The 19750-nt window shown below is 40.0% G+C and overlaps 2 protein-coding genes across 2 annotated transcripts in view; one reads left to right on the top strand and one right to left on the bottom strand.

Moving 5' to 3' along the window:
- SEPTIN7 (septin 7) overlaps window positions 1-16848 on the bottom strand; it is a 102619-nt gene extending 85771 nt beyond the window's left edge. Inside the window, exon 1 of the mRNA XM_035253162.3 lies at window positions 16797-16848. The gene's annotated coding sequence lies outside the window, so the exon portion shown is untranslated. The remainder of the gene's footprint in view (window positions 1-16796) is intronic.
- LOC144578308 (uncharacterized) overlaps window positions 13922-19750 on the top strand; it is a 44179-nt gene continuing 38350 nt past the window's right edge. The window contains exons 1-3 of the mRNA XM_078342142.1: window positions 13922-13981; window positions 14802-14848; window positions 16140-18044. Of these exons, the coding sequence (XP_078198268.1) occupies window positions 13922-13981; window positions 14802-14848; window positions 16140-17181 (1149 nt within the window). The 3' untranslated portion in view covers window positions 17182-18044. The remainder of the gene's footprint in view (window positions 13982-14801; window positions 14849-16139; window positions 18045-19750) is intronic.

Below are 19750 nucleotides of genomic sequence, written 5' to 3'. Positions count from 1 at the left end.
AACCTTTTGATCCGTCCACCTCTGCCTTCCAAAGTCTGGGATTACAGGCATGAGCCACCACACCTGGCCAAATACGCTGGTATTACATATGAAAATTAATCAGTGTAATATACTAAATTAAAACACACACACACACACACACACAGAAAACAAACACATGGTCATCTCAGCAGACAGAGAAAACACATTTGACAAAAATTCAATACTCTTTCAATGATAAACACACTTAACAAACTAGAAATAGAAGAGAACCTCCTAGGCAGGGCACAGTGGCTCACACTTGTAATCCCAGCACTTTAGGAGGCCACGGCGGATGGATCTCAAGGTCAAGAGTTCAAGACCAGCCTGGAACCCCATCTCTACTAAAAATACAAAAATTAGCTGGGTGTGGTGGTGGGCACTTGTAGTCCCAGCTACTTGAGAGGCTGAGGCAGGAGGATAGCTTGAACCTGGGAGACGGAGGTTGCAGTGAGCCACGATCATATCAATGCACTCCAGCCTGGGTGACAGTAACACTCTGTCTCGAAAGGAAAGAAGGAAAGAGAAAAGGGAAGAGGAAAGGAAAGGAAGGAAAAAAAAAAAAGAAGAGAACCTCAACCTCATAAAGAACATCTCAGGAAACCCAAAGCAATGATGAAAGACTGAATGCTTTCACTCTAAAATGAAGAAAAAGACAAAGATGTCTACCATTGCCACTTCTAATCAAAACTGTTCTGGAAGTTCTAGAATAGGCATTTGGTAAAATAAAGAGGTAAAATGCTTCTATATTATAAAGTACTGTAAGGAGTATTTGCAGATGATATGATCTTATCAATAAAAAATCCAAAAGAATCTACTAAAAAAAAAAACTACAGGAACTAATAAAGCTACATGATATTAAGATCGACATACAAAAATCAATTGCATTTCTATAAAAAAATAAAGAAAATAGTTCCATTTGTGATAGCATCAAGAATAAAATACCTAGAAATAAATTTAACAAAAGGAAATGTCTTATACATCAGAAATATAAAACTGTTGTTCAAACAAACTGAAGATTTAAATAAATAGAAGATATTTTGGGTTAATGGTGTAGAAGACTTAATAGTGTTAAGAAAGCAAGACTCTTCAAATTGATACACAAGTTCAACACCATAGCTATCAATATTCCTGCTCACCTACTTGTAGACATCAGCAAACTAACCCTATAGTTCAGATGGAAATTCAAGGGAACCAGAATAGCCAAAACAATTTTGAAACAGAACAAAGTTGGAAGATTCACACTCCCTGATTTCAAACTTACTGCAAAGTTACAGTCATTAAAACAGTGTGGTACTGTCATGAGGACATATAGATCAGTAAGAAACAAATGAGAATCCACAAATAAACCCTTACGTTTATGGCCAACTGTTTTCACAGAAGGTTGTCAAGACAACACAATGGAAAGGTTAGTCTTTTCAACAATAAGTGATGAACCTACTGAATAGCCACATAAAAAAGAATGAAGTTGGATCCGTATCTCACACCATACAAAAAATTAACTCAAAATGGATCAAAAACTTAAACATAAAGGTCTAAAACTCTAAAACTCTTAGAAAACATAGGTGTAAATTTTCATGACCTTGGATTAGAAATGCTTTCTTGACTATGACATCAAAAGCACAAGTAACAAGTAGATAAACCGGACTTCATCAAAATTTAAAATATCTGTGCTTCACAGAACACTATCAAGAAAGAGAAAAAACACCTTTGGAAATGTAGAAAATACCTGCAAGTATTCTATCTGATAAAAAACTTATATCCAAAATCCATACAGAGTTCTTACAACTGAACAGTAATAAGACAACTTCATTAAAAACTCAGCAAAGCATATTAATAAACATTCCTGCAAAGAAGGTATACAAATTACCAATAAGCACATGAAAAGATGTTCAACATCATTAGAGAAATGCAAATTAAAACCACAATGATACCATCTCATACCCAGTAGGATACTTTTAAAAGACAGGCAATAACAAGTGTGGACAAGAATGTGAAAAAATTGGAACCGTCATACATTGCTGGTAGAAATGTAAAATAAGGCAGCTGCTTTGGCAGTTTGGCAGTTCTTCTAGAGTTAACTAGAGTTACCCTATGATCCAGCAATTCTATCCCTAGGTATATATCTAAGAGAATTGAAAATTTTATGTCCACAAACTTGTACTCAAAACATTCACAGAAGCATTATCCATAATAGCCAAAAAGTAGAAACAACCCAAATATCAACTAATTAATGGATAAATGAAATGTGGTAGTATATATACAACAGAAAATATCCAGCAATAAACTGGAATGAAGTACTACTGAGGCATCCTACAACATAGACAAAACTTGAAAACACTGCTACTAAGTGAAAGAAGCCATCACAAACGATCACAGTATATAATTCCATTTATATAAAATGTCCAGAATAGACAAATCCACAGAAATGGCAAGTAAATTAGTGGTTGCCAGGACAACGCAAGAGGAGGCATGGGACTAATCATTAATGGCTGCAAAGTTTCATTTGAGACTGATGAAAATGTCCTTAAAGTGGATAGTGACAATGGTTGCACAACCCTCAATACATAAAAAAAACACAAAATTATGCACTTTCAAGGAGTAAATTTTATGGCATGTAAATTATCTCAATAAATCTGTCATAAAAACAAGCATTGCCGGGTGCGGTGGGGCTCAGGCCTATAATCCCAGCACTTTGGAAGGTCAAGGCGGGCAGATCACAAGGTCAGGAGTTCAACACATCCTGATCAACATGGTGAATCCCTGTCTCTAATTAAAAAACGCAAAGAAATACCAGGTGTGATGGCGTGAGCCTGTAATCCCAGCTACTCAGAGGCTGAGGCAGGAGATTCACTTGAACTCAGGAGGCAGAGGTTGTAGTGAGCCAAAACCACATCACTGCACTCCAGCCTGGGTGACAGAGTGAGACTCTGTTGCAAAAAAAAAAAGCATGTACTGTATACTACCTTTCACATATAAAGTGTTGTATCTCCTTTCTCACACATATCTTCTCATATGTGCAAGAAGATCGTCACAAAAAAAATCATGAGATCCATTACCTCTATGGATGTGTGGAAAAGTGGTAGAAAAAAGGAGAATGAGAACAGAGTAAAAGAAAGGTGAGAGGAATATTAAATTAGTCTATTAACTAAGTTAGTCTGTTAATACCACAGTAATTTTCCATATATTCCCATTAAAAAAAAAATCAGCCAGGATGTGAAAAGAAATAGTAACAAATAAAACTAACTGTATTTCAAAAGAATAACATGAAGACACTGAAGGGGGTGAAACAGAAAAAAAACATAAGTAACTTTGGAAAAAGGTATTTTGATTAGTATAAGGTATTAGTATAGCCTACTAACAGTATAAGTAGTGCATAAGGCTAAGGACAAAAACATATACACAAATGTTATACTCTAGCAAGTAAGTATACTACATAGTTCTGAAGTTACATCTATGTGTACAATAGAATTTTACAAGTATAGAAATAAATTGTAGATGAAAACCAGGTTTTGAAGAAAGGAGTTAAAAGGAAAAGAGAAAGGCTAGACTGAGCTCTGCATTAACAGACTGGAATCGATATACCAGTATAAATTCATGATTTTCAACATACATACGCATATATTTTTACACACATATAGAGAAATGCAGATGTATATAAATTCATATATTGCCTGCCTCCATCTGCTCAAAACACCTACTAGAAGCAGTGACACCCTAATAGTAATGAGTACTTCTAGTGCACAGATCTTGGTTTCTAATCACTATTCTCAAAGAAAGGATGCTGGACTCCTTAGACAATGGTTGACTCCAAGGCTTAAGCAGGAGAAATATAAGATGAACCAGAAAGCAAAGAAGTATCCCCAAAAGTGATGGGGATAGGCTGAAAGGATGAACAAGAGTCAACGTGAAAGGGCTTTCAATGGACAACTGAACAATTAAACAATTAAAAAAATTAATAAATAATTGAACTAATTAGTAAATGAAAGAGTTCTTCCTTACAACAGAAATCCCAATCTCAAAATGCAGCGTAATATAAACAGAAAACCACCAGTAACACAAACAGCACAGTAATAACTGCCACAGGCAAGAATCATTGACAGAGATTAAAGTTAGTGGGTAAAAATATAATAAGAGGGTGTTTGCATAGTCCAACAAAAAACTAGTATCTAAAGTATAGTAAGAACGCCTGCAACTCATTAAGACAAATAACCCAATTTAAAAATGGACTAAAGATTTCAACAACCACCGAAGGTGATAAACAGATGGCAAATAAACAGATGGCAAATTTGCAATTTATTTAAAAATTAAACATACATCTACCATATTACTTACCCCAAGTATTTACCAAAGAGAAATGAAATGCTATGCCACCATCATAACAGCTTTTTAAAAAGTTTACAAAAAAATCATGAAAGAAAATACTCTGCAATTTTTAACAGTTAACCCAGTGGCCAGCACACAGCAGGTACAAAATATATACTAAATGAATGAACCCGACTGTTGAAGTTCTAAACTAATGACAACAGCAAACTACCAATACTTAACATCAACATTACAGTAATATAACATCAATACATTACTGATGTAATGACTTAATGTCAATACAACTTTAACCGGTAGTCTGTTATTTCAAAAAGTTTGAAAGCACTGATATACTATCAAATGTGAAATGATCAATGTCCTAAATTACTCATGATGTCATGGTTGTTTCCCATCAAAAAGCTTCCCAGAATGGGTAGTTTTGATATGGGCCTTCCTTAAGAGATGATAGGACATCAAGGCAGGTACAGACATCATAAGCAGAAGCAAGGCCTGGTAGTGTCTCATGCCTGTAATCTTAGCACTTTGGGAGGCTGAGGCAGGCAGATCACCTGACTCAGGAGTTTGAGACCAGCTTGGTCAACATGGCAAAACCGCATCCCTACAAAAATAAAAAAAAATTAGCCAGATGTGGTGGGCCACATCTGTAATCCCAGCTACTGGAGAGGCTAAGGCATGAGAATCGCTTGAACCGAGAAGGCTGAGGTTGCAACAGTGAGATGAGATCACACCACTGCACTCCAGTCTGGGTGACAGGGCAAGACTGTTTCAAAAAAAGAATACTGAATACTGAATACTCATTATAAGTAGAAAAATGTCAAACCAAGGAGATCCTAAAATGATAGCCTAAAAGTTTTTAATATAATAAACATTCACAAGGCAGTAGTATAAGCACAGCTAGCTAGAAATATGAATTCTGGTATCTGCTGTAACTTAGAATTGTGTTCTGGTAGGTAAATTACATACCCTTTCTGAGCCTTAGATTGGGATACTGTCTTGACGAGGTTATTTGTAAGGTATATATAAAACAAATAACATAAAGGGTTTGGCACTTCATATACAGTAAGTACAATAAATGATAGTTGTTATAGTGGTTGTGCTACAGATGATAGCTATTATTAAGACCTCTGGACTTTTATCTTGCAGAAAAGTGATTCCCAAACCTGGCTATAATCAGAAGAATATGGAGAGCTTCTGATTAAAAATAGAAACCTGGGCCCCAGTCTAGAAGTAGGGAATTAAATCTGGCTGATAGAACCCAAGAAATAATATTTTTAACAAGAGCTCTAGAAGCCAATAGTATAAATAAATGATATTTATTTTACTATAAATAATAGATAAGTTATTTTGTAAAAGTAGTGTTTTAGGTATAGTAATCTTAAAAATTTTATTAAATCAAGTGGGAAGAAACTGGAAGGCATAAGAACAATGAGAAAAATACCTTATGGGGGGAAAAATGGTCCTTTGTCCACCTTAGCTAGACTCTCACTGTTAAATGGAATCCACTGGCAACCAACTAGAACTAGAATATACATCCTTCAATTAAAAAGCAATGGAGCCTCTCAAAACTTTCAACATAAATTCAAATAAAAATGTTTCCATTAAGCATAAAAACCCCCTATTCCCTTGACATTTCCCTTAGCCCTGGTCAGTACTAACGTTGATGGTGCATTTATACCATATACCATGCTATATCTGCATGTCTGTATTATTTCTGCATGTCCTCTGTGTTGACCGATGTTTAACTTTCAAAAAGAAACAGGCTTCAACTTTTCAGCAAATCTAAAATTATTCCAAAATAAAAAAGGGGGGGGAGGGTGGCCTATATCTATATGATTACCTCTCTAACAGCACAGCAACATGTGCTAACACAAACTTAAGTATTTTTGGTGGGTCTACTTGCCAGCTAAGTTATTCTAGTCAACTTTTTCGCCCACAGTTGAGGTTGAAGTTGAGTTAGCCATCTCCGTAAATGCCTTTTTTTTTTTTTTTTTTTTTTTTTGAGACAGAGTCTTGCTCTGTCACCCAGGCTGGAGTATAGTGGACTGATCTTGGCTCATGGCAACCTCCACCTGCCTCAGCCTCCCGAGTAGCTGGGATTACAGGCACCCACCACCACAACGGCTAATTTTTGTATTTTTAATAGAAACAGGGTTTCACCATGTTGGCCAGGCTGGTCTCAAAACTCCTGACATCAAGTGATCTGCCTGCCTTGGCCTCCCAAAGTGCTGAGATTACAGGTGGTCTAAATCACTGCCACCATGCCTGTCCCTTAATAAGAAAACTTCTAAGCCCCACCTCCCACCTAGTGAGTTATAGTGTCTCCAAGCCTGTTAAGCATTAGAAATGTTTCCAATTCTGGTCCAGGTTTAGAACCACTAATATCCCCCTAATTACAACCTACATACAGACACACACACACACACACACATAGTAAAAATTAACTTACAAATGACTGAAATAATTTATTTTCCCCTTCCTGGTTAATTTAAGTTAATCATAAAAGAAGCCAAGATTACATACTAAACTTTTATTATTATAAATACTTTAAAATGTTGAAATTTGAAAGTACACTAGTTCCTGGAAATTTTTTCCTTGTATAGAACACCTCACACCCCAGATTGCTACATGTAATAAATGAGGTGTACTCTCCTTATTTTTTTTAAAAAAAGAGCATAAACAGAAAGAATTAAAATAAAATTACTATGAGAATTTTGCCTCCTCTTACACAAATAATGATCTCACTCAAAATATTTACAGTATTCTCTAAAACTGAAGGACAATACATACCGAAATCTTCCTCAAAAGTAAAGAACTCAGCCGAGTGTGGGGCTCACACCTGTAATCCCAGCACTTTGGGAGTCCGAGGCAGGCAGACTGTCTGAGGCGAGGAGTTCAATACCAGTCTGGCCAACATGCTGAAACCCCGTCTCTACTAAAAATACAAAAAAAATTAGCTGAGCGTGGTGGTGTGCACCTGTAATCCCAGCTACTCGGTAGGCTGAGGAAGGAGAATTGCTTGACTCGGGGAGGTGGAGGTTTCAGTGAGCCAAGATCACACCACTGCACTCCAGCCTGAACAACAGAGCAAGACTCCATCTCAAAAAAAAAAAAAAAAAAAAAAAGAACTCATTACAATCTGAATGGACAATATAAATATCTAAAGATATAAAATGTCACTCCTGCAAAGAAACACTAGCATACACTGAGTCTGAATCAACTGCTGCTGTGAAATGTTACCAGCAGAAATCCTGAGTAAGTGAACATTTTAATACTACCAAGAAACTGGAGACCTCAGTGTGTACAACTTTGAAAGACAAGAAAGTTTCACATAAATCATTTATTCTAATTTCCTTCAACTCTGCTCACAAATTCACTTACTAAACAAAAATTCAAAGCACAAATGAATACATTTACACTTAGCTGAAAATGTTTATATTGCGTCCTGGATGTCTCTCCTAGTATTGAGACCCTACAAGACATCCTGCTTGGATGTCCCTCAGGCCTCTCAATTCCATCTTTTAAATTGCCTATTTCAAAAAATAGCATCTACTCATCTACCTATTCACTCAAGTCACAACGCTCAAATATTCTGGACTCATTACTTACCACCCACATTTTCCCTAATACCTCACAACCATACCCCTCTGACCAATTTTTAATCCTAAACTTTTACATTAACCTCCCTCAATGTACTGTCTCCACCTAGTGCCCTGCCCAACTCTCCAGAGAGAATTATCATCGTGATTCTTACTATTACCACTTTTCTTTTAAAGGCTTCAATATTTTTAAATCCTCAGCACAGCAATACCGGTTGCCTGCTTACCTCTTCTACCTCATAACCTGATACTAACATGATTTCTCAGTCTAGAATAAGTATCTTTACTCCTTCACCTCCTCTATCTAATCACTCCTACCAACTTTTAAAGATTGACCTTCTCCAGTATGAAAAAGATAGCCTGCTTTAAACTTTCACTGTATGCTGTACATACCTTTAAATCCCCATAACAAGTCAGTTATGGGGATACAAAGGTGAAAAAAACACAGTCCTAGACTTTTAGCACAGTGGAGGCAGAAAAATAAAGTCAACTGCAATATGGTCTGATAACTTTTTTTAAGCTAACACCTGAGTGTTTATTATAAGCCAGGCATCATGCTAAGGATTTGCCATGTACTATGTCAGTTACTTCTCCAATAACCTTATGATTTCCACTGTATGGAGAAGGTAAACTAAAAGTTCTGCTATTTGCCGAAGGTTCAATTAAACTTTAGAACTGAGATAGGAATCCAAGTCTGACTCTAGACCCGAAGCTCTTAATCACCATGCCTCTATTTCTACTGCCACAGCATTTAATTCAGTTTCCCCAGTGGCCAGCACACAGCAGGTACAAAATGTGTATTTGTTAAATAAATGAACTTGATTGTTGAAGTTCTAAACTAATGACTTAACAGCAATATTACCAATACATCAATGTTATGGTAACAGAACATCAATACATTATTGATATGACAATGTCAATATTACAACTTTTAAGTGGTAGTCTCCTGCTTCAAAGTTCAAAAGCTAACACTGTTAGTGTATTTGTTAAATACACTAACAAATGTGAAAAGATCAATATCCCAAGTGACTCATCATGTCACAGTTGGTAATAGCAAAATATTGGAAATTAATGTCTATCAGAAGCAGACCCGTTAAACAAATCACAGTCTATCCCATATCACGGTCTATCCATATGCTATGGTCTCAGTGCGTTCTCCCAAAATTCGTATGTTGATACTTCATTACTATATGACCTTATAAAAGAGGTGCTTGATCCTTTTTCCCCTTCTACTTACTATATTAGGGAACAGCATTTGTTCCCCCCAAAGGAAGCAGCATTTAAGATGCCATCTTAGAAGCAGAGACACCAAATCTGCTGGCACTGTGATATTGGACTTCCTAGTTTCCAGAACGGTAAGAAATAGATTGCTGTTCCTTATAAATTACCCAATCTCAGGTATTTTGCTGGAGCAGCACAAACAGACTGAGATATCACATAACACTTACGCAGCTGTATAAAAGAATAAGAATGCTCTTTATTTACTGACATGGAATAATCCAAGGTACACTCATTGGAAAGAAACAAGGTGGGAAACAATGTGTCTTATGCTACCAAGCATGGGTACAGAAAGTATATATGCTTTTAACTTCCATATGCAAAAAACATCTTTGGAAGAACATACAAGAAACTGTTAACACAGGATGCCTGAGGAGTAGGAAACTGGGTGACTTGGGGGTAGAAGGAAGGAGATTTCACTGTATTTCTCTGTTTAACCTTCTGAATTTTGAACCAAGTGATTATATTACCTATTAAAAAAAACTCCCAATAAAATTGTTAAAAAGCAATTTTAGAAATGAAACATCATAACATCCACGGCCATAGCTTTCTTGATTGCTATGGTGTTAAAGTGTCTGATTCTTGTTGGAGTCAAATATTGGTTAAATCAATGAGCAAAGTTTACAAAAGTTTCAAATTACCACTGCAGGCATATTTCAAATATATTTTATAAAGAATAAGCATAACTGGTGGAAAATGGTTTTGATTTTCCTGAAAACAGTCAACCAGAGCCAAAGATTTTCAAAGCCTCATCCGAGGCCTATCATTTATCAAAGAGTGAAACTACAAGAATCTGTATTCTTTGAAAAACACCATGATGATAATTTTATTTAAAATCTTATATAATACAGAATTTATGGGGGTGGGGAGACTTAAGTTACCCAGAAAAAACGCTTTAGATGAGTCAACTGTATACATCTATCAGTAAAGCTGTTTAAAAAAAAAAAAAAAAAACAGGCTGGGCGCGGTGGCTCAAGCCTGTAATCCCAGCACTTTGGGAGGCCGAGGCGGGTGGATCACGAGGTCAAGAGATCGAGACCATTCTGGTCAACATGGTGAAACCCCCTCTCTACTAAAAATACAAAAAATTAGCAGGGCATGGTGGCATGTGCCTGTAATCCCAGCTACTCAGGAGGCTGAGGCAGGAGAATTGCCTGAACCCAGGGGGCGGAGGTTGCGGTGAGCCGAGGTCACGCATTGCACTCCAGCCTGGGTAACAAGAGCGAAACTCCATCTAAAAAAAAAAAAAAAAAAAATTCTTGGCTATTAGAAATATTATCAGTTAAGGACACATGTACACGAATGTTCATTGCAGCACTGTTTACAATGGCAAAGACCTGGAATCAACCCAAATGCCCATTGATAATAGACTGGATTGGAAAAATGTGGCACATATACACCATGGAATATTATGCAGCAATCAGAAATGATGAGTTCGTGTCGTTTGTAGGGACATGGATGAATCTGGAAAACATCATCCTCAGCAGACTGACACAGGAACAGAAGGTGAAGCACCGCATATTCTCACTCATAGGTGGGTGATGAAAAATGAGAACACATGGACACAGAAAGGGGAGTACTAAACACTGGGGTCTGTTGGGGGGAAAAGGGGAGGGCCAGTGGGAGAGGGAGGTGGGGAGGGATAGCCTGGGGAGAAATGCCAAATGTGGGTGAAGGGGAGAAGAAAAGCAAAGCACACTGCCATGTGTGTACCTACGCAACTGTCTTGCATGCTCTGCTCATGTACCCCAAAACCTATAATCCAATAAAAAATTTAAAAAAAAAAAAAAAAAGAAATATTATCAGTGGTTACCTGGGGCAGTAGAAGAAGAATTCCAACAGGGCACAAGAAATTCTGGGATGGTGGAAATATTCTATATCTTGATTAGAATAAAGGCTACAAGACGTACTTATGCACATGTCAGCAATTCATTGAACTAAATACTTAAAATCCATGTATTTTATTGCATTTGCATTAAAGCATACAACAATCAATACAGCTACTTGATAATTTGGAAAGCATTTGGATATGTAGATTCCTGGGTCCCTCTCCCAGAGATTGCTAATCAGTGGGTCTATAAAGGGAAGCAGTTAATCTGCATTTTTAACTCCAGGCCATGGTGGACCCTTCAGGCATAAAGGTCATCAATCATACTTCGGAAAATACTGACCTAGCATAATATTTCATGTCCAGTAATTACTGATCATGCTTTGCAAAAATACATAAATTAATAACTTAAGACAAAAAAATTAGGTAATTTTGATTCCCAAGTTGAGAAAATACTAAGAATATTGGCAGGGCACGGTGGCGCACACCTGTAGTCGCAGCACTTTGGGAGGCCGAGGCAGTTATCACAAGGTCAGGAGTTCGAGTCCAGCCTTACCAACATGCTGAAACCCCATCTCTACTAAAAATACCAAAATTAGCCAGGCGTGATGGTGCACACCTGTAACCCTAGCTACCCGGGAGGCTGAGGCAGAACTGCTTGAACCAGGGAGACAGAGGATGCTTGAACCAGGGAGACAGAGGATGCAGTAAGCCAAGATCCCACCACTGCACTCTAGCCTGGGCGACAGAGCTAGACGCGGTCTCAAAAAAAAAAAAGTAGTAAGAATATTAAGTGATAGGAGTTCCAGGAGGAAAAACTAAGGAGTAAGACGGTTAAGAAAGCTTGTTCCTTCTTCCCCATCTCCTACAATCCTTCAATAGCTCTCCATCACATAATTGCAGTGGTTCTCAACCATGGATGATTCTTCTCCCCCAGGTGACATTTGGCAATCTCTGCAGACATTTTTTCATTTTACAACCAGAGAGAGCATGTGCTACTGCTATCTTAGCACAATGATAGCAGGGATGCTGGTAAATATTCTGCCCTCCTCTCCCCCAGATAATTATAAAAGACAGCCCTCCCCTCCCTCAAATAATTGTAAAACCTCAAATGAGAAACTCTAACCTGGAGTCTCACCTCCAATGAAGCTACCAAAAGTAGTCAGTTGTGACCCAGGGTTAAACAAAACAACAGAATTAACATGTTACAACTTCAGGAAAGTCCATTTTTACTTCCAGAATAGTGGGGAAGTAGGAAGGATATCATCTTTGTATTTTACATAAAGCAAACACAGAATAAAATGCAAATGACACATGAATACCTAAGACTTAAAAAACTTGAAAGTAATGTAAGCAGAAGAAGCTTCAGGCTATCCCCCCCAATAACGGGGTATTTATATATTCTCCTCAGCTTTCAAAGTACAGTATATTTAAAGTTAACACTGGCCTAAAATATAATGTTGTACATAAACTTTAGCATGACAATCTGTTTGTTGCTACCACACAGTCTAACATAGTGCTATGCAGAGTACAGTCTGTGGACCAGTGAGCTGGTCTGTGAATTATCAGTTTAAGTCACAGAAACATAGAAATTGAGAGCACAAAAAATTGGAAATTTTAACTGCAGAATAATTTACATCTATTGAAATTAATAATAAAAAACTGGGGCTTATAATTTCTCTTTCTTATTCCATTTCCACTTTTTTTTTTATCTGCAGTATAATCATGCACTACATAACAATGTTTTGGTCAATAATGGACCACACTTATGACAGTGGGCCCGTAAGATTACAATGGAGCCAAAAAAATTCATATCACCTGTGATATCATAGCAGTCACACGTTCATAGCACAGAACATCATCTTTTCTATGATTAGAAACACAAACACTTGGCTGGGTGCGATGGCTCGGTCCTGTAATCAAAGCACTTTGGGAGGCCAAGGCAGGAGGATCAGTTGAGGTCAAGAGTTCGAGACCAGCCTGGCCAACAAGGTGAAACCCATCTCTACTAAAAATACAAAATTAGCAAGAGCCTATAATCCCAGCTACTCAGGAGGCTGAGGCAGGTGAATTGCTTGAACCCAGGAGGCAGAGGTTGCAGTGAGCCAAGATACCGCCATTGCATTCCAGCCTGGGAGGCAAAAGCGAAATTCCATCTCAAAAAAAAAAAAAAAAAAAAAAACTTACCATTACCATTGTGTCATATCTGTCTACAGTAGTGAGTACAATAACAAGCTGTACAAGCTCATAGCCTAGAAGCAATAGGATATAGCCCAAGTGTGTAGTAAGCTTTACCATCTAGGTTTGTATAGGTACTCTACATCTCAATGTATCCCTATTATTAACAATGCATAACTGTACTTTTTAAAATTATAATCTAACCTACTCTGACTGATACATCTAGTGAGTAGCAAAGCCAAGATTTGAAACCATATCTAACAACAAAGCCCATGTTCTTAATCATTACTGTTAAGATTTTGAACTGAAACTCCAATGTGTAATCCCTACATCTGGATAGCTGGAATGCACCAAGTGTAAGTCACAAGGTCTTAGTACGTCTGGCCTAAGGCCTTCAACACTAAAAGCCAGCCAAGCTGCCTCTTTGACCCCTCTTCCCCAAGCCCATGCTCAAAGTTTAGTCTCCAGATCTCTGATGATGCAAAAGGACACAGGAAGACAAAAACAAAGAAAAGATTCATCCTCAAGGCCTAGAAGCAGAGTCACTGAATGCTACTCTTTTCTTTTTTGGAAGCCACCCTGGTTTCTGGCTATGGGGGATAATATCCTCTCAAATAGGAGTAGGCCCCAGATCTCTCTAATCATGCTAGCTACATGGAGTACAGAATAAATGAATCCAAAACAAAAAAAAAGCCACATGGACTTAATAGTCTTCAATTTTAAAGTCTTCCTCACACCAAGACCTCCAACCCCTAACGTAAGTTTCAAAGACTTTAGATATGACTCATCCATACTGCATATTTTGACCAGAATCCTTTAAAAAAATTATATCCCAACCCGGTACACAATATCTGAAAGAAAATTTAACTTCCCTCAAAAAAATTCGTATTAAGTGCAACGTCCTATTTTGGTGCAAAAGTAATTGCGGTTTTTGCCAATACTTTCAATGGCAATATTTACTTTCTCTTCTTAAATATTAGTAAAAATTCACAAAATTATTTCAAGACCCACTAATGGGTCACAACCTGCAGCCTTCAAAACACTGCTGTACAGCTCAAAGGTTTACATTAACAGTATGTTCTCATCTAGCAAACTAAACCCATAATCAAACTACCTTAAAATTATACTCCTTAAAAACATAATTTTTCTTGTTACTATTACATAATAAAGTTTATGTCTTTACAGTCCAAACTTAGTACAGAAGAAAAACACACAAAAAGTTTTGTCTCAAAACTTAGTAAAATACATAAATTAGTTTAAAATGTTCAACTTCTAATCAAAAATTGAAGATAGCTTATCAAGTCAAAATGTGAAACACATTTCTCAGCAGGCAATTTAGTCAGGTAAGAATCGGCAATTCCCAGAACACAGTCTACAATAAATATGTATATCATCAAATTATGATAAGTCTGAAACTCATCTGCTCTTCCACTATCCTTAATTATGACCGGTCCCCTCATCTGATCGCTCTCCATTACTGAGACCTTAGAAGCCAGAGATCTAACTCTTCTTCCTCCCTCTTTCCCCCATGCTTTGCTGCTGCTGTTGTTCTAGCATATTCCTCTAAATTCCCCTAGGGTCTGCAAGGAGTCCTAACTTGCCTTAGACTTGCACAGAAGTTCCGGTATGGATTTACTTAAAATTACTTATATGGGAAAATGTGCAAATCCGAACAACCAATTTTATCACAAACTTCTGAAATATAATCTTTTATACTACCTTTCATGTATTATGTATGTGTCAAATATTTCCAAACCGAAGCCTACAACAAAAATTATTAAGCTACATTAGAAAAAGGACAATATCCTTCCTTTTGAAAAGAACTAATTCAAACCAACTTAACATAAATTTGTCATTTGTTGTGAACTTGACTTCTGTAAGCCTAAAAACACCTGCGGTATCTTTAATAACTGTATTAAGACCTGGCTCCATCATGTTGTCCCATCACAGAATAACACAATGCTATCATACAAATCACCTGTGTAGCTTCCACATTTATTTCATAGCTTCACTCAACTGAACAGATGAATGGGATGAAAGATGGTTTATTGCTCTCCTGCCTCCGTTCCCCCACTCCACCACAACCACCCAACCACCCCTTACTCCTTCCCTTGCAGTCTGAAGAACTAAAGGATCCAAGCAGCAGTAACGGACTTGGTCATTGTTTGTATCTCCCACTTCGGTGTATCAGGATTCCACAAGTTTCATCCCTACCTGTATATTGAAGTCTGAAATACTCTCCTCTCCAACTTACACATAAATTTTAGGGGGGAAAACTGACTATACTTATCACCTGCATGTTCATAAATATGTAAAACAGGTTAAGTGCTTGTGGATCTAGGTTATCTGTTCATTAAGATTCTCAGAGGCACTAAGATATTCTTCCCTTTCATCAAAATAACAAAACCAGAAGAAAGAATTCTTAAAGCTGAACTATTTAGCAATAGCCTCTCAAGAATGTAGTCAGTTATTATTTCAGTAACTAAGCAAACACCTGAACGTCACAAATTCTTTCCCAGGACTGTAAAAACCCAAATTTGTAGCAGTGTACTCTCAAACAGTAACTTAGCAATGGAAATGTCCTAAAAAATCTCAGTTGCTTATTTCTTACTATATACACAGCCGAAAGGGAAGTCAGGAGTGGAAAATGTGAATGAAATGGTCTGTTCTTCCAATAAGTGGGGGGGAGGAAATGAAAGGGCTCCTGAAAAGCACAGCTAAGAACACTGAAGTATTTCCAGAAATTCATTTCCCTAAACCTCGCCACTCCGCATCTCCACTCCCTCCCTTTGCCGGGGACCCCTCCCACCCCTTCCATCTCCTCCGGGGGGCGCCCTTCCCAGACATTCACTCTCCCCTATTCCTAAAAATTCAGCCCAAACCCCACACCAAACTCCCGATTCTCCATTCTCAAGGCTCGCCCGCCATCCCCTGGCCTTCCGAGCTGCGCCTGGAGAGAGGCGACCCCGAGAGGCGGGAGAAGCAGGGAGGCGACGCGGTGACCGGAGCTGCCGCTCCAGCCGCCACTGCCGCCGCCTCCACCGCAGCCTCAGCCCGGTGCATCCTCCTTCCTCCCTCCCCGCCGCCGCCCTCCCGGGCCGGCCCACACAGCACCCTCGCCCGAGCGCTCACACTCGTCCCCACCCCTGCTCGCCGGGCCCACTGCCCCACGAGGGACCCTCCGCCGAGGGGGCTGCGGGAGGACGCCGAGGGAAGGCGAAGGGGCGGAAAGAGGCAGGGGCAGGGCTGAGACCACCCCGCTCAGGCTGCCCCGGCCGCGGAGGCCGCGGCTCTCCTCCCCGAGCCCGGGGCCGGTCCGCCGCGGCACAGGAAATGCCGCCGCCTCGGCTCTCCTCACTTTCAATTCAAACTGTCACCGCCGCCGCCTCCCCTCCCCCCGGGCCCGCCGCCGCCGCCGCGCCCCGGGCCCGCCGTCGCCCCCACCCCGGATCCCCTCGCCGCTGCCTCCGCCTCGCCTCAGGGCGTTCCCCGGCTCGGTCCAGCGGCCGCAGAGGTTCCCGGAATTCGGAGCCGCTGACCCCGAGTCCCGGCGGCCCGAAGCTGAGACTCACCCATGGTGCTGCTGTTGACGCTCCTCTCCTCAGCAGCAGCGGATCTCGCACTGACCGACATCCCCTCCCCCCCTGCGCGACCAGCCCAGGCGCAGCGCAGCCCGCCGATTCTCCAAAGGCGCCTACGCCGATTCCGCGGCGTAGCCGCCGGGCGTCGCTGCCCTGCTTACGCAAGCTACAGCAGGCTGACTCCACTGGCTCTCACCCGCCTCCCGCTCCCTCCTCCATCCCCCGCCCCCTCGGCCGAGGCTTCCGGGCCGAGCGGAGGCTGCCTTGCATCTCGCGAGATTACCGCCTCCCCAGCCCCGCCGCCTCGCTCCGTTTCGAGCATGACTTCATTAGCGTCAGCAACGTTTTGCTGTTCGGGTTTAGCCGCCATGTTTAAATTGGCCGGATTTCGCAGCACTGAGGCCATGGATACTCGGGCTTCTCTGCGTGTTTCTTCAACACTGCCTCTGAGGTTAACTGCGCTCCATTTGTTGGAGAAAATACTGGGGACGCTGCAAAGGAGTGGTCGGTGGGGTGCGAGGGTGGGGTCTTGCCCGAATTAAAGATGGCCGCTGTCCGTTCGGCCCCGCGCTGCCTCACGTCAAGTTTTGGAGCTGCGGGAGCCGCCCGGTGGGCCTCAGCGCCTCCTTACGGAGTTGGCGTAAGGCGGACAGGCGCGGCAGTAAGAAGCCGACTGAGAAAGTGCCTCGGGGCGGGGGCCGCATCCGCCCCTCGGCTTCTAGCTACTGACCCGACGGCTTTGTGAGCGAGGGTGGACACTCGGAGGCAGGTGTCTGTGCCCCCATCCATGCGCGTTTCCTCTGCTTCCGTGACATTCGGGGTGAAAAGTGAGGTTAGGCCGTGCTGCCCCCACGCTTCCCTCGCGCTGTCACGCTCTGGGGGCCTGGCACACGGCCAGGAAGTCGGCCCCCGCCGCGGACTCTGCCGCCACTTCGGTGTTGGTGCCCGGTTCGGTGTTGGCGCTCACTCCAGCTGAGGAAATGAATGGGCACAGGAAACAGCAACTGAAAGAGTAATAAAGGGCTCCCATTGTTTGATCTGCGCTGCCTGTCGCTCGTCGTGGGGACCTTCCCCAGGGGCCCGCGAGTGAAAGCCTTGCTTCGCTCGGAGGAACCTATGGTCTTCTGTACGTTTCTTGAACCTAATGGCCCTCTTGGTTGTGTTCTTCATACACGTGTTATTTTTCCTGTTAACTACGTGGTAAAGAAATGTGTACCTGTGTAACCGCATGTTAAAAAGGTATATGTGTATTTAAGTTACGGGCACGTGCAAGAGAGTTCAGAGCAGCACGCTTGTTTTAGTGGAACCGTAAATGTCCACTAACAGGAGAATGGGTGAATCACTGTCACTGCTGAACAAATTGACATACCCAACACCAGAACTGAAAATCAGGGAGCTAAATCGACCACTTTTCGTATGGATAGGGTCATTAACAAAATATTGAGGAAGAAAGGCAAGTTGCAGAAAGATGTATGTGGCATACCGTAAATAAAAGTTTAATAATTAAAAAAAAAAAATAAGAACAAACTAAACATCGTATAAGGAAATCATAGATATCAAATTCAGAATAATGGTTACTTCCAGAGAGGAAGAGAAGGGAATGTAACAGGAGGGGTTCGTTTGTATCTGTGATGTTTCTTTTCTACCAGAAGTATTTTGAAAATGTGGCAAAACATTAAGCTAAATAGAGGGCACATGGGTGTTCACTTGTAATTATTTCCTTTATTGTTCTATGTACTTGAAATATTTCCAAGTAATTTTTTTAAGAAAGGAAACTTACAGACGCAGCTTATTTTGTATCTTGATAGATGCAATTTCGTAAGTCTGCGTTTTTATTGAACTGCTCAGAAAGTCTGTTGCAACTCATCTGAGCAACCAGTCATTAAGTTTCTGAATGTTTTACTTTGGAAAATGTTGTTAAATTTCTAGTTTTGAAAAAGCAGTGTAGCAAGTAGGGGAAATGTATAGCCTCTGGAGTCAGACTGCCTGAGTTCAAATCCCAACTCTACATTTATTAGGTTTACGATCAAGGACAAGTTACTTACACTTTTCTGTGATCTAGTTTCCTCATCTGTAAACGGAGATAATACTTATCTAATACGGTTTTGGTAAGAGTTAAATAGACTAATACATGAACACAGTGCTTAGACAATGCTTAATAAATATTACCTAAATATAGATTATTTTAAAATCCAAAATTAAAGCAAATACATTTGTTAACATAATCTAATCGTCTAAAGAAAGTAAATCTTTGCCTCCTGTCTCTGTTGGTAATGTTTCTTTGAGGGGGATTTTTTAATGGGTAGGAAAGAGGTGAATTGTGTTATTTTTTGCTATGAAAATGGATAAATTCCTGATATAAATAGCATTAAATCCCTTGCCTGAGGTCTGTTCATGCTCTCATACTGACTTCACCCCACACTGTGATAGCTTCACTACTTTTCATTGAAAGATACATGGAGTGTTACAGGCAATGAAGTAATGACATCCTGAGGAACTTTCTCTGTAGGGAGCTTTAATAGCCAATGTTCTATAGTGTATATACCTGTATATTTCTCTAGGGAGCTTTAATAGCCAATGTTCTATAGTGTATATACCTGTATATTTCTCTAGGGAGCTTTAATAGCCAATGTTCTATAGTGTATATACCTGTATATTTCTCTAGGGAGCTTTAATAGCCAATGTTCTATAGTGTATATACCTGTATATTTCTCTAGGGAGCTTTAATAGCCAATGTTCTATAGTGTATATACCTGTATATTTCTCTAGGGAGCTTTAATAGCCAATGTTCTATAGTGTATATACCTGTATATTTCTCTAGGGAGCTTTAATAGCCAATGTTCTTAGTGTATATACCTGTATATCTCTCTAGGGAGCTTTAATAGCCAATGTTCTATAGTGTATATACCTGTATATCTCTCTAGGGAGCTTTAATAGCCAATGTT

Source organism: Callithrix jacchus, chromosome 11 (genome assembly GCF_049354715.1).
Source record: "Callithrix jacchus isolate 240 chromosome 11, calJac240_pri, whole genome shotgun sequence".
Lineage (NCBI taxonomy): Eukaryota > Metazoa > Chordata > Mammalia > Primates > Cebidae > Callithrix > Callithrix jacchus.
This window is presented reverse-complemented; position numbering and strand designations above follow the sequence as displayed.